Source organism: Equus caballus, chromosome 16 (genome assembly GCF_041296265.1).
Source record: "Equus caballus isolate H_3958 breed thoroughbred chromosome 16, TB-T2T, whole genome shotgun sequence".
Taxonomy (NCBI): Eukaryota; Metazoa; Chordata; class Mammalia; order Perissodactyla; family Equidae; genus Equus; species Equus caballus.
Genome location: NC_091699.1, coordinates 51,172,068 through 51,188,180, shown reverse-complemented (window position 1 = coordinate 51,188,180; position 16,113 = coordinate 51,172,068). Strand labels below are relative to the sequence as shown.

The window sequence follows — 16,113 nt, the reverse complement described above, 5'->3', positions numbered from 1 at the left end:
CTAACATCTGTGCCAGTCTTCCTCTATTTTATGTAAGATGCTGTCACAGCATGGCTTGATGAGCAGTGCTAGGTCCACGCCCAGGATCCAAACCTGTGAACCCCAGGCCACTAAAGCAGAGCATGCAAACTTAACCACCATGCCACCGGGAGAGCCCCTCTATTTTCAATTTTTTGAGAAATCTCCATAATGCCTGTACCAGTTTGCACTCCCACCAGCAGTGTATGAGGGTTCCCTTTTCTACACATCCTCTCTAACACTTGTTACCTCTTGTCTTTTTAATAACAGCCAGAGAATTAATTTTCTAAGTGTTCAGTTCATCAACTAATGTTTTGTAATAACTTTTGTTTCTCCAAGCAATTTTGAAACTGTGAAGATTAAGACACTACGAATAACATATATTTATGTGTGTGTATGTATATATGAATGTATATTTATGTATTTAGTTACATGCGGGAGATAATATTTCCCAAGGTAACTAAATGTATTTGAAAAAGATGTCCAAAAATCCCACCAGCTTCCCAGGATTTTCAGGCATTTGTGAAGTTTCAGGGTTAGAAGCAAACATACCAAATATTTAACTGAATTTACTGAACACTGAAAATTTAGAAAAAGACACAAGAACTTAGAGAAACAAAATGATGAAAAAATTTAAGCTCATTTGGTTCCCATTGAAACCATATGGGTTTATAGACAAATCATCTTGGAAAATACACAATTAAATGAGTTCTGTTAGTCATCTAGGCTAAGAATACTAAAACACATATCTTTGGGTAATAGCAGACTTTTATGGAACCTAATTCACAATTCCATACAGTGCAGGGATCAGCAAACTGCATCCCAAATCTGGCCTGCAGCCTGGTTATGTGAGCACCCCCTCAATCCCAGCTAAGAATGATTTTTTACATTTTTGAATGAAGGGAAAAAAAGAAAAAAGAAGGGAGAAAAAAGAAAGAAGAGCAAGAGGCAGGGGCTGGCCCAGTGGCATAGTGGTTAAGTTCACAAGCTCTGCTTCGGTGGCCCGAAGTTCATGGGTTCAGATCCTGGGCAGAGACCGACACACCGCTCATCAAGCAATGCTGTGGCAGTATCCCACACAGAAGAACTAGAAAGACTTACAACCAGGATATACAAACTATGTACTGGGGCTTTGGGAAGAAAAAAAGAGGAAGACTGGCAACAGACATTAGCTCAGGGCCGATCTTCAAAACAAAAGGGTGGAATGCTGCATATGGTAAGTCTATGGCTTTGTCATGAAGTGTAGGAAAACAGTATGCACTCCCTATACTTCAAAAAAAAGAAAGAGGAGGGGAAGAAGGAAGTCACCTTTTAAATTTTGGTATGTTAATATTTACTATCTGGCCTTTTATAGAAAAAATTGCTAACTCTTGATCTAGAGAAATAAAAGGATATCTTTGGGTAATATAAGACCCTGTCATGAAACCTGATTCACAATTCTATATACTAGCATAAAGATTAAAAAGATCCATTTTCTCAATTAACAACAAAATTTAAAAATGAACATACAACATATAACCTCAACGTCTATGACCCTACACCACCCCAAGGTCTAATTAAAAAAAAAAAAATCACTGGGCAAATACTGATACATACCCAGCTCCTTTCCCCTCAGCATAAATTCTGTTCAACACTTTTAGTGGTAATGGTTCTATACCCAGCATTTAGCTTCCTTTAACTCCTATCATAATGTCCCTATAAAGCATTTAAGAGTCTGTTGTTTTATCTCATAAATTGTATTACAAATTGTGGGAGCAGGAGGATCTCCACTGGGTCACAGAGGCCCTGAAATTTGACTGGAAAAAAAACTTAGAAGATAATATACATATCTGGAGGTTTCATAAAATCATACACATGAGAGGGGCAGAGGAAAGGAGAGTGAGGGGAAAAGGGGAGCAGAATAACTTTATTTATTCTTTTTTCAGACAGCTGGACTCTCAAAAAACGAAAGGTAGTAAGATCCAGTTTCAGTTTTCAGCCACTCAGAAAAATGAGAAAAGGATATGGTCAGTTCTTAAAATAGGAAATACAAATGTTAAAGATATTCAATACTTCATGCATAAAATAAATGCAAATTAAAACTACAGTAACATGCCATTTTTGCCTATCAGTCTGACCAAGATAAAATTAGACAATACTGGTGTCGGCCAGGATGCAGTGAAACAGGCACTCTTATACAAATACATTGCCGATAAGAGTTACATTGGTACAACAACTATGAAGACCAATTTGTCAATAACTATCAAAATTACAAATAACACAAACTATGACTCACGTATACTATGTTTACTAATTTATCCAACATGTATATTCCTACATATGTGAACGTGTTTGGAATGACTTCAGTGAAGGTTACTTGCTGCCAAGCTAAAGAAAGGAATCAGCTTAAATGGCCCAAATATGGGACTGATTAATATGATTAACAGAAGACTAATCATGGTATATCTATACAATACTATGCAGCACTAAAAAATACATTCTTTATGAAGTGGTATAAAACAATCTTTACAATATATTAAAAAAAAAGCAAGGACCTAAACAGTGCTCCAAGCTTTATATAAAAGACAAAATATATACATATAAAATGCTCAAATTATCTCTGGAAGGCTACCTAGGAAACTGGTTGTATTGGTTGCCTCCAGGGAACAAGACATGGGGCAGGGGTAGGAGCAAAACATTTCATTGTATGCCTTGTGAATTTTGTATCATGTGCAGGAATAACCTGTTCTAAAAATTAAAATTAAAAGAAGAAAAAAAAAGATAACATGCCTCAGAAGAGGCCTTAAATACAGTACCAAAAGACTTTTGTGTACTGTGACTATACTCACGGTAAAGACCACCACCTGGGGGTTGTGAGGTCTCAGGCAAAGGCCTAAGGAACCTGGAGACTCCCAAGGCAATTTCTAAATGCTGCTCCTCAGCAAGTGCCATACCTTAAAAAGCCCTCCTAGTTCACAGCCATTCAGTTTAAACTTGTCTCCCCAACTACCTTCTTCTCTAGCCCCACTCACCTTGACTTTAATTCAAAGAATCTACCTTAGCAATGCTCGGTTTTATTCAACAGACATCTAAGATTTTCTGGGCTTATAATAAATACTGAAGCACAAGGTGAACAGCTGACATAAGTCCCTGTTTTCAAGGCCTCTCTAGCCCAGTAGTAAATATGTATATAGAAAAATAAAATTCCTTTCATGCTGGTAAGTAAACACTGAAGAATAATCAAGGTCATGATAATTAAATGTTTCTCCAATTTCAGATTTTTTTTCAAGGCAAATTAATTCTAAATCTAAGATTTTTCCTTACATTTTTCAAATTTAACTATCTTCTCTATAATTTTTCTAATTAAAACTTAAAAATCGCCACAGCCCTCCAAGTGATTTCATTGAAGTTAAATGTTGCACTAGTCAATCCAACACTGTAGTTAAGGGTAGGAGCCCTACTGCTATCAAAATCATCCAGAAAACACTTTTTGGATATAGTCCATTCTTCTCCCAACTCAGATATATACACATCCCTGTTTGAGATGCTGATCATATTTATGGACCCTCGCCCCAGAAAACCCCACAGTTTTGCATATGATTTCAGGGGTTCTGAAAATCCCCTGAAGTTCAATCATGGATCACAGGTTGAAAATCTCTGCAGTATTATGGAAAAAAAAAATACTTAAAATACTAAAATGATAGTTTCTATGATTTCAGAATGAATTTGGACTTACTACAGTTTCTAAATCAGAAGCAGATCAAGAGAAATATGAAAAGTATTCACCAAAGGTACATAATTGCATAAATTGCCTAGCTAGGATATAGAAATCACTATTTGTTGGACCAGAAAAAGGAATAGAAAGAATATAGGATTTAAATCAGAAGACCTGAGTCAATTTTCAGCTCTGTCACTTAAAAGCTAAGTCACAACCTCAAGGGCCTGTTTGTTTCCATTTTACAGCTGATAAAAATACCAACATTTACTTCAAAGGGTTGTAAAGATTACATGACACTCATTAAAATATTTTCTGACTACCCATCAAATAAAACATACACACTACGGATTCAAGAAGCAGTATGGTACTATGGGAAAAGACATATCTTCTTTACTTCTTCATTCAATTCTTTATGAAGTGCCAAACTACACTCTAGGCTCTCACAGTACCCTGGAGACTCGAGTGACCAAGACAGAAGCAGTCTCTGCCTTCACACAATGTACAACTATGAAATATTATCTGCTATGGTTGGAAAGGATATTATGAGAGCATATAAAAAGGGCAGAATACTTTCTCTTGGAGAGATAGGAATGGCTTTCCTGGGGAAAGGATGAAACTTAAATGAGAAGAGACATCTAAACAAAAGAAAGTGTTTTCAGGAATGAATGAATGTATGGTGGGCCATTCACTGGTGGGCCACAACGGCTTGAGGTGAGACTACATAAATAGATGAGACCAGACTACGCCATGGCATGCAAGCCTTATTAAGAAAAATGGATTTAATTTTAACAGTTTAATAAGAAACCATTTACAAGTTTTACAAGGACACTGACATGAACAGATCTGTAGTTCCAAAAGATCACTCTGGCTACTGAATGTAGCACAGACTGTAGGGGGCACATAGTAGTCATTCACTATTATTAAGAGGTAACTTATTATTATAACCATTACTATAAAAATACCATAACAAAAGTAACTCTTACTACGAAGATTAAGAAATGGTCCCTGCCCTTGAAGATCACATGGTCCAGGGAGATGAAACAAGCATCCAAGCAAGTAATTTTAGTCGTCTGTTGAGAATACTGTCACTGTATAGAAATACTAAAAAGGACAAAGCAACACAAAGAATGAACCGCAACTGTAACTCTAAATAAAGGAAGATTTGAAAAAAAAAAAGAAAAAATATCCCAAGCAAAGAGAAAAGCATGTATGAGGACATGGAAAGGTGAATATGTATGAACAGCATGTGACTCATGCACTGAGCATGTAAGAGAAATTGTTGGGTAAGAAGGTTAGATAAACATAGAAGTACCTCTCACTCCACACACTAAGTTTTTGTTCTTTGAGTGATGGGAGTCTCTGTGATGCTACCAGAAATTCCTATTGATCACATCAGTGTTTTTAAAAAGATAACACTATAGCATAATAAAGAATAATACGAAGGAGGAAAAGAACGGGAGCAAGAAGTACAAACAAGAGGTGTAGGACAAAAGAAGTCTCAGGTGCCCCAAGAAATACCACCTTTTAAGGGATAGGCAGAATAGGAACAATCAGTGAGAGTTACAGAAGGAAACTCACATGTTCAGAAGAGTGTGTGGTCTCAGACTAACAGAAGAGAAGAGAAATGATAGAGAGGTCAAGTACATTACGTGTATACATATTCACTCATACACATACATAAAAATACATATAAATATTTATTACAGTCTGCTGACAGCTCCTACAAGCAATGACCTCATCTAAAGCCCTGATCTTGGTTTCAAAATATCATTTCCCACCAGAAGAAACCAGAGCTCCTTGGAGAAATGGCTGATTCCAGGGCTGGGTAAAGGAAAGTACACGATGAGCCTGGAACAGCATCTTATACCAGGTTAAAAAATAACATGAAAATCAGACAGAAGGGAAGTTAAAGGGTCTCCCACTGGCCAAATAAGGGACAATTTAAGGATCAAGTAAATAATGGAATTAATGGATCATAATTCATTGAATAAAATGAGAATCTGTGAGTCTAAACTGATAAAAATCAATGAATAAAGAACTAAACGGGAGAGAAGGGAAGGCTGTTGCTTACAAAAGAATGCCAACCAAAAGGCACATAAATAAAAGGAATGATGAATTAGAAAAATCGCCATTTGGCAACCATCATAGTTATATGCAATTCAGGCAAATTGACTGGCTGTTGAAACTAATAGATAAATTCGATGAAAAATAGAATATTTACATATTTCCAAAGGCGCTCCTCTGTGATACTTTTTAATTAGAAAGGGAAAAATAGTAACTTTACATTGGAGAAACCTGGCAGACACCACCTTAACTAAGTGATCAATTTTGACAACGTCTGTAATGGGACAAATCAACATCATGTGAAAAACCCTACTGTAGTCTTCCTGACAAAAATGTATAACCTGAATCCTTTAGACAAGCCCAAATTGAAGAATATTCTAAAAAATTAAAAAATACTAAAAAATGTGAGGTTTATAAAAGACGAAGACTGAAGAACTATTCCAGATTACGGGATACAAAAGAGATATAACTCAATGTAACACTTGATCTCAGATTTGCTTCTGGATCAGATTTAAAATTTTTTCTTTTTTTTTTTTTTTTGCCATAGAGGACATTATGTGCACAACTGGCAAAATTTGAATCAGGTCTGTTGATGAGATAATAGTACTGTGTCACTGTAATTTGTTGATTTAGACATACAGGAGAATAACCTTGTTGTTATTAAATAAACACTATAAATCCAGGGTGTGTCATATCTGTAACTTACTCTTTAAAAGTTAAAAAAATTAAGAGAAAATGGTAAGGCAAATTTGGTAAAAAGTTAACATTGGGGAATCTGGATGAAGGGTTTAGAGGAATTTTTAGCTGATTTTTTTCTACAATTGTCACTAGAATGTGTGTTACATGCAGAATACATACAGAACAGTATTCGTGCAGTTTTCCTATAAGTCTGAAATTACATCAGAATTAAGTTAAGAATATTAAGGAAAGTTTATATATTTTCATTATGGTGATAAATAAGACTAGATTATAAGTATTTATCTATACTCAAAAAGTTTAAGTCTCTGACTAACTTGACCATGGCCCTGAGGGAACAACAACATTTCTTAAGGGTCTCTTTTAGCCCAGTAATTCAATAATGTATGTACTCTCCCACTTCTCAGATAGTCTTACATCCAAATCACTTGAAGTAATTTTTGCTAAACAGAATCAAGACTTTTTTTTTTAAAAACTAACCTCATGGGCTATAGAAACATGGACATTATATCTTTAGGGAAATAGAATTAAGAGCTCACCCAAAAGAATAAAGCGTCAAAATGACTTCATTCAAACCAGAATGTTTAGAGCAGCCAGATTCTTACTTTATCGTTTAGATCAGATGTTGGCAAACTTTTTCTGTAAAGGACAAGATAGCAAATATTCTAGGCTTTGCTGGCCAGCCAGTCTCTGAAGCAACTACTCAACTCTACCAGTGCAGTGCAAAAGCAGCCATAGACTTTATATAAATGAACAAGTATGGCTGTATAGTTCCAAAAAAACTTTAATTACAAAAATACGCAGCAGGGCAGATTTGGGCAACCCGTGATTTAGATGAAAGTATTTATCTGATAATACAAAATGGACTACTACTAAGTTTTAGATCCTGTTTGCCTTTTACCTAGTGAGATATTTATTTAAAAATTTCAATGTAGCAATACCTAAAATAGCATTCTTTGGGGGCAATTCTGAATTTTAAAGAAAAGGATAAGTAATATTGATCATTATGGATACAAAATCATCTCTACTAAGGATTCTGAAATTCATTATAGAAATACAGAGCACATAATTTCATTTTGAAATGTTGCATAGCAGATTTCACATACAATATTAGTTACAGACTGAAATTCCAGGCAGTAACTCAAAACTTTTCAGTAGGGGAACTCCAGGTTTTATTTGAACTCTGTAGAAAGTTTAATGCTTAACTTTCTAGGAAAATAATATGTCTGTTGAATTAAGGATAATGTCTTGAGATAAAGACGAAAAAGATAAGAATAAGAATGTTCATTAAGAGTTCAATTTATCACATGTATGCAATGTTGTCCCTAAATCACCTAATCCAGGTATGACTCTAACTATCCAGACTTCATTATAAGGAGAGATGCACATCCTGAAACAAGTGTTTATAAGAGAAGCTCTGGAATCACTAGCCATCACAGTTTCTTGGGTGTTTAACTGCAATTGAAACTGCCAAATTCACGGGAACCTTACCTCTTCTTCTCATGATCCAAGTGAATGAAGATTTTTTCAGTCAAGTTATAATTAATCACTACTTATAACAAGCTGTTTTGCCCTGTGAAGTCTAGGGTATATTTTCAGCATGAAGGGTAATGTACAACAATTCCTTTTACAAACAGAACTATATGCACATGTCCCTGCTGAAAATGTAACCCAGTAAATTTGCATATGAAAATGAATACATGCCCATGTATAGAAATGTGCTAGGTGATATTTCTTGTTGATTCTACTTTAGGAGTCAAAATGTGTAAGCCTTGTGGAGCCAAGGCAGTGGTCCTGTGTATAGAGGTATAGAAAAAGTAGCTCACTTAATCCTTTCTCGCCAGGAGTCGGGATTTTCCCAGTACGACATCCATTGTCGGCAATGGACGCACCAAAATAACGCCGGCGCCAGTGAGTTAACCACCTCTGTCCTCTTTTCACCTATTATATTTTTCATGCATCATCCAACTTCCCAACCATCTTCCTGTTTCTTCACAGAATGCACGCTAGGTTCTTGTTTTTCTTCAGCACGAAGTTGAAAATGGAGTTGAGAAAAGGAGACACATGGTCAGCTGGTGATGTTAACAAGCTCCTTGCTGCCCTGAGAAGCTAGATGGAAATGGTTCAAGTTACAAGGGGGATCATCATCAGATCTGGGAGGACAAAGAGTAATTCACGAAGCTTCATTCCCTTCCCTCCCACCCTCTTTCATTTATTGATGATCCCTATAGTCTGCCTTCACAGCAAAATCAAGATTAAGGAATCTGAAGCAACCTCGTTCAGTTCTTCACTCCATTCAGTACGTAGAAAGGCCAAGTGGAACACATGTCCAGCAATGTTACAGTGGCCAGGTCAGATTGTGGCTAACATAACCACAATCTTAGATCAATGCTTTTTAGTACAATCTTGGAATTAACATCAGCAACTAACACAGTGCTTGGTCACAGGTGCTTAATAAAGGTTGGTTGAATAAGACATTTTCTTTTCTGCCAGTGTCTACTTGAATACACAGGTGGAAGTCAGACAGAAGTAGTTAACTCTTTCAATGCCGGGATAGCATGGATATACAGTAATCACATCAGGTCAACGTGTTTCTCTAAAATATGTTCAAATTATGGGTTCCTGATTTCAGAGTTCTGGTTAGATGTTAGGTAAAGTTTTTTCGTTTGTTTTTGTTTTTTTAAGGACAACCATAATCAGAGTTTTGAAATTAGAACCTTGGTAAATGTTAATTAGAATGATAGAGGAATTAAGAACCCTAGCACCAATGTGTAACAAAACATCACAGCTCAGTCAAGTAAAAACATTTCTCAGTAATGCAATTCTAGATGGGTAATGATTCCAGAGCAAACTAAAGTTTGAAGCAGGAGGATTTTATTTAGTGGCTTCCTTGATGCTAAGAATCAGGATAAATCCAAAATATGAAGGTTAAGAAGGATATACTTTAAGTATAAATAAAACTTTAAACCTCAAGTCAAGAGGATCATCAGGCTACATAGTACTGTGCAACTGCTTTGATTCTTCAGATGGGAGTGGGGAGGACAACAAGCAGGGGAAAAAATAATTCTGTAGGACTCAAAAATGTATGTCTAGAGTGTGAGTTTAAATTACCAGTTATATCTAATTGGGTTAAGGATATCCCAGAGAGTAATTCATATGATTACAATTACAATAAAAAACTACCATATAGAGAAACAAAAATATTTACTTTTTCCAGATTTCAAGAAGACAAAGGTTTTTAAGAAATGATGATGATTATGTCTTATTTTTTTAAAATTATGTCAACCAGAGACTTCTCAAGCAAAAGTGAACTACTAGGTCTACAACCCCACTCTCTCTCTATAAAACTATGTCTGTAAGGCCTTTCCTATGTCCACCTGTGTACTTGTCTCCATTTCCACCTTCCTTACTGAGCCAGAGATAGTACAGGCTCTACTAGCAGTCTCCAAACACAAGAGAGACTTCTTCCAGGGACTCCTGTGCCCACACAAAGCAGACCTTAAATAAAGGTCCACACAAGTGACTTTCCAGCATCTCATTCAATTAATTGCAATTCCAGTTCCTGCAGTTCACATGTTGTATCATAAGCAGATTTACTATGAATTCTTCCTTTTATATTTATAAAAAGATCAGATTTCATAAGGCTTAATAAGGATGAGTTTATGCTGAACTGTAAGTGATGAAAGAGTAGTATGAGTAAGAGCTTGAATGGGTAACGAGAGCTGAAACCACACCATACTTAAAGAAGGGTCTCAACACGGTAAATTACGAATGCCAAAACTAAGCCCAGTACACAAACGACCAACTACTCATTTTGCTCAGTGTAAGGCCAGTTCCATACAGGTCAAATCAAATCACAGGATCTAATGGGTAAGCTTTGTAGTCATAACTGGGGACAGGGAGGATTCAGGTGTCCATCTTGCTGCAAATAAATCTGTATTGCTGGATTATCTGGTTGCTTCACCTCTGGCAGAAGAAAGGAGGAACAGAAAAATAGAAGCTAAGTAGTAACCTGTTCCCAGAGTCCTCAAGACCTGGATCTCAGATCCAGATCCCTTACAATAAAAATGTACCACATCTCTCCTAGGTTTATCCTGTTCACTTCTGTGTTTATCCAAGACCCAGATTGGGTTTTCAGCAAAGCAAACCCTGCACAACTTGCTACATTCTTTAACAAGAGATTATATACGTATTAGGTGTAACGGTTCCAGACCTCTCTATTTTTCCTCTAAATAGCATCTTTTGTCCAAAGAAATAGGCATTTTAAAGGCAAGCCTATTTCAGAAACAATAATGTAACTGAATAACAACTAGCTCCATATAAAGTTATTTTACTGAAATAGAAATTTGTATTCAATCATTTTTGATGAGAAGTTAAATTACCCTGGTTTTCCAATTAGTTTTTATTTTTAATTAATTTCTGGTTAATCCAATTTAATTTAAACATTCTTTTTTTCTTATATAGAACCTTACACAGAATTTTCAGACACAGAATCATACCTTTGTTACTCAAAGGGTTTTTGTTTTTAATGTAAAAAGCACTTGAATGACTGAATATGCTTTTCTAAATGAGGAGAAAGGGGACATTCATATATTAGTTTGGCTAGTATATCTCTTGCCAAGGTATAAAAGATGTTTGCAACATTTATAATTAACTGACAGTAAGAGAGAAAGTATTCCATTTTTCAAAAATATGTATAGCGAGAAAAGTAGGTAATTTGACTTAAGGTTTGTAGAACTCTAAATCTGAGTAATTCAGGTTAAAATGAACAAAAATATGTTCTTACCTTTAGGTCTTTCCAACTGTCCAGGAGCTTGGTGGCCAAATCACTTATATCTACTGTTTTATCTGGCTGTTCCTGGCTCCTCTCACTCTCCACATCAGATACACCCTCCTCTTCATCTTGGGATGGTGTTTCCTCAGCAATAGGCTCTTCTAGTTTCGTGCCATTGTTCTCTTTAGGCTCTATTTCAGTGTCAGCTTCTGTTTCAGACATGGGTAGCTTACTGGCCTCCATGGCGATTTCACTATCAACTTTAGACTCAGGCAGCTGTTGTGTAAGCAGCTGTTGTGATTGTAACTCTTCCTCTTCTTCTACAGGAACGTTTTCTAACTGATCAAGGTCCTCTTTGCCATCCTTGCCTTCCAATTCACTGGTAGCATCCGAGATTGCACTGTCCATGCTATTTTCACTTATAATTTTAAGTCTGCGAAACATGAGCTTCTTGGGGGTGTCTGTGTCAGCTTCTGTGGTCAGTTTGGTAGAAGGATCAGGTGTGTTGAGTGGTGTTTGAGCACGCGATGTATTCTCACTAGAATACCCGTCTCCTTCACTCAACTGAGGAACAGCAGTCTTGGTCTGAGACCACCGCTGAATAATTGGAAGTACTTTGCTTTCCTCCAACATATTTTTAGTAGGAATGGGTAAGTGTTCCAAAGTCTTTATAATCTGATTAAACATAATAAAAGAAAATCACATCACTTTGTACAAGTTGACTTTCAAACCTCCGGATGGGACTTAGATCATTTCTGCAGGAGCAGTGGGGTTTTTTACTGTCTTATTAAATTAAGACCTAAGTCTGTAACTACAGAAGGATTTAAATGTCATAATATTTTCCTCTAGAAAGGAAGTAAAACTGTTTTAAAAAGACTGATTAGCAAGAATAAAATGTGGAGGAGCTGACTGCTCATAACATCAAATGGATTAATATTCTCCACCAGTACTTCTCAAACCTGGGTAATTTTTTAAAACATATACACTACTGGGCCTCGTCCTGGGTTTCTTTTTCTAAAAAGTTTCCCAAGTGACTATGATACAGGCTTGGGAACTATGCAACAACATATATTTAAATGATATCTTATATACACATAAAAAATGCAGATATTATTTACCTCTTTAGCCTTTGATAAACAGCTGTCTAGCAAAGAGAGACTCTTTTCATTAAGAAATAACCACTCTCCCACTCTGAAATCCAAGAATTTCTTCCAAAGTACTCCCCACTGTAGTTCTACAGTAACCCCACGGCTTCCCTAGCTTCTACTCATTGCCAAATCTCCTGGGAGAGGGACGAAGGCAAGACAATCATTTATTTGCCCACTCCCATGCATTTGTTTTTAAAAGAGTAGTACTAAATGCCTTTGAAATTATATTAGAAATCATGATTTTAAAAAACTACACTTAAACTAAGTTATAAAATACTGTTCATTCCATGGGAAGGTATAAACATCACAACTTCACTAACAATGCTGCCAATGAACATTTACGTCAATCTTTAAAAACACTTATTTACTCCTCAAAATATTCTTACTCTTGTCATCCAGAATTCAGCTCTTCATTAATTTTTTAGAATCCCAGAATTTAAGTTTGACATAGTTTCCTATCTTTTTAAAACTACACTTTTAGCAACAAACTAGATCCTTCACTTAACTATGACATTATTATTATTATTATATCTGGCTCTTGCAGTGGCAAATACGTAGTAGTGCCAACCTTAAAAAAATACTATAGAGAAAACCACAGAGTAAACTCACTACTAGCAAGGAATACGTAAAGGTTATAGCTATAGAAATGATATTGGAATGATAAAATTATTAATACCAGTGGTAAATATAGTGCTAAATTCATTATCACTGATATTATCACATACCCTCAATCTAAGCAATCAACATAGTGGTTTTAAGAAACAAGCAAGTTGAATGTGAACTGACCTCTTCCTGAAGCTTCTGGTTACTTTCCCGACCATCACCTAGCTCTGCCATCCAGATCCACAACAAAGACAGCCCATGACGTTCCAGAAAGGACTTCAGGCAAGACTGTGAGTGTGTATTCTTCCATGGGAGAAGAGAAGCAGGATGCATGGTATTGGGGGCAGGGTGAGGGGCAATATCAGACAGAGCATTAAAGACGGCTCACAGAGAAGACTAAAGAGTTTTACATTCACAAAAAACATATAAACTCTATTTTGACTAGCCAAACTAGAAGTGTACAACTAATAAATGCTTTAAAGCAAAAGTGCAATATATTATAGTCTTTTTTGATACCTAAAATATAACCAGCCAACCTGGACTTTACTAAAGTAGAAAATATATAAATACTAATATGTCATTTACAATGAAATTCAATTCTGAAGAATTAAGAAACAAATTAATCATTATTACTGAAAAAGCTAAAACTATAAAAATTAATATTTAAATCATTTTTTTCTTCTCTTTTTCTTTCAGATGCTTGTTCAAAAGGCTTTTTTCCCCCTTAGATTTATTTTTAAAAAATCATCCATTTATTATCCAACTACTTGTGGCATACTTAATAAAACAGAGTAAATGAGATTACTGTTAAAATTTCTTGCTTTGAGATCCTGTAGTAAAAACGGCCTTGGCATGCTAATAATCAAGGGGAAAAAAAATTATATCAAGTGTCATGAAATGTTACACAAAAAAATCCCAACACGTTCTTTGACTAGAAAGAGAAAGCAAACAAGATCTACTAGTAGATTAAATGATGCTGAAATCTTAAACCATTTTTAAGAGTACAAGCTTTCAAAGTCATGTAGAATTCACATATCCATTTTAAAAATAAGAGTAACTCTTCTCATCAGAATTATTCCTTCTCTATTCATCATTGCGGGTTGTAGTTTAAATGTCCCACCTCAAATTCAGAAATAAAAAATAAAGTAATATCAAAGTGTTCACCTGTATGAGCTTGAGACAGGTAAGTTTCTGCTCCAAAGTTTCGATTCTAACCATCAGCCGGGATAAGCTGAGCACCTGGTTTTTATCAGAGAGACCCTCACCATTCTCCATCAGAGCTTCTAGTTCTCCATCCACCTACCACAGCAAAGAAAAATATCTGGTTATAAAACAACAATGACAATAACAAAAAATCCACTAATATAAGAATCAAACAACCTGAAAAGATGCTCAGTCTCACCAGCAATAAGAAAAACGCAATTAAGACCACAGTGAGAACCATGTTACATTCACTAGATTGGAAAAAAATTAAGAAGTCTGACAATATCAAGTCTAGGCAAAGATTTGGATCAAAAGGAATATTCATACACTGTTGATGAAAGGATAAATTTGAAAAGCATTTCATTCACTCATCAAATATTTACCAAGCACTTACTATATGCCAAGTATAATTCTAAATGCTGAAGACACTACAATGAACCAAAACAAAAAAACCTGCCCATATGGGAGACAAAGAACAAATTATATCAGGTGAAAAGCATGATGGAAAAAATAAACCATTAGCTTGAAAAATAAAGTATCTGTATCCCCCATGCACTAGCAATTGCACACTTAAGAATAAACCCTAGAGAAACTTCTACACATGTGTACTCCGAGAATCATAACAATGCTCATTGAGCAACCATTCAGAATAGCAGAAAACTGCCAACAACCCAAATGTCTGCGGCCAGGTTGGATAAACTGGTATTTTCATACAATAGAATATTAAACCACAGTGAAAGGAAATCAGTGCAGCCAAGTGCAACAACATTCATCAATCTTACAAACATAATGTTACATGGAAAAAAGAAGTCCCGGACGATTAAGTGCTATACAAATTTGTTTTCACGTACCTCAAAAATAAATTTTTTATAGATACGTATCAGAAAAATCGATTTTAAAAAGGCAAAGGAGATAAGACACAAAATTCGAAACACTGGTATCCTCTATGGGCTAAGCAGGGAGAAGGAAGCAAAGAAGTGCTCACAAGGGTTTACTTTATAATTATGCTTTATAATATATTTTCTCTGGATGTTTCAAATATTACATTTAAATAATAGGGAGCAGAAAAAAAAAAAACCAACCCACCGAAAGTTGTTTTCCAGTTATAGCAGTCATAAAAGATGCCCTCACAGAACTTACTATTAGGGAGATGAAATTAATTCATATGAAAATGAACATCGAAGCATTAATTATAAATGTTAATGTTAAAAAACCTACGAGGCCTAAGCAGGAAGGGAGTGGTTAGAAGGAGACTCACCAGAAGCGAATTCACAGAAGTAGGGTTAGAAAGACATAAGACAGAGACAAGAGGAGGGAGGGAGGGAGCAAAACAGAGCGGAAAGTTTGAACAAAGGGAAATGGGCAATTATGATAGTGCATAGCTCAGCCTGGCTGGAGTGGATAAGCTATGGTGAGGAACTGAGGAAAATCCCATCAAAGGAAGGCTGGTTTTAGATGAGATCTCAGATGTAATATAAAAGAACCTGGATCTGATGTGACTAAGCAAGAGAGCTCTGTCACTGAATCCCAAAGTAAAGGAGTAATATGATCAAAATCGAATTTGAGAATACTTAGTGTGGCAATAACAGAACAAAATCTAGACAAGACAGACACTGAAGAAGAGGAGATACAAAGATAGTATTAAATCAACTTGGCACAAAACGGTAAAAGTCTAGAATGAGCCGATAATAAATCAGAGAAAAGCAAATCTAAAAGAAAAGAATCTCAAAGGAATTTTCTGTTACTTAAATGGCTATAAAATTTTAGGCACCGCACTGAACATTTCTATTTCATATTATACCCCAAAATTCATATTATAGTTAAGAACAAAAATAAGTAAGAATATACGAAATGCTGCCTGCAAGAAGTTGAAGATAAATAAACTCATTTTTTTCCTTCTAAAATGTACA

At 35.6% G+C, this 16,113-nt stretch overlaps 1 protein-coding gene across 8 annotated transcripts in view; it reads right to left on the bottom strand.

The window, feature by feature from the left end:
• SETD2 (SET domain containing 2, histone lysine methyltransferase) overlaps positions 1–16,113 on the bottom strand; it is a 125,077-nt gene that overhangs the window by 43,826 nt on the left and 65,138 nt on the right. For 5 of the 8 annotated variants that reach the window (XM_023620547.2, XM_023620544.2, XM_023620545.2 and 2 more), the window contains 3 exons: positions 14,165–14,299; positions 13,184–13,303; positions 11,262–11,924 (listed from right to left, as the gene is read on the bottom strand). In XM_023620547.2, coding sequence (XP_023476315.2) covers positions 11,262–11,924; positions 13,184–13,303; positions 14,165–14,299 — 918 coding nt within the window. Of the gene's footprint in view, positions 1–8,301; positions 8,585–11,261; positions 11,925–13,183; positions 13,304–14,164; positions 14,300–16,113 lie in introns of all 8 variants that reach the window. The other 3 variants (XR_011426923.1, XR_011426925.1, XR_011426924.1) reach the window with 3 other exon arrangements.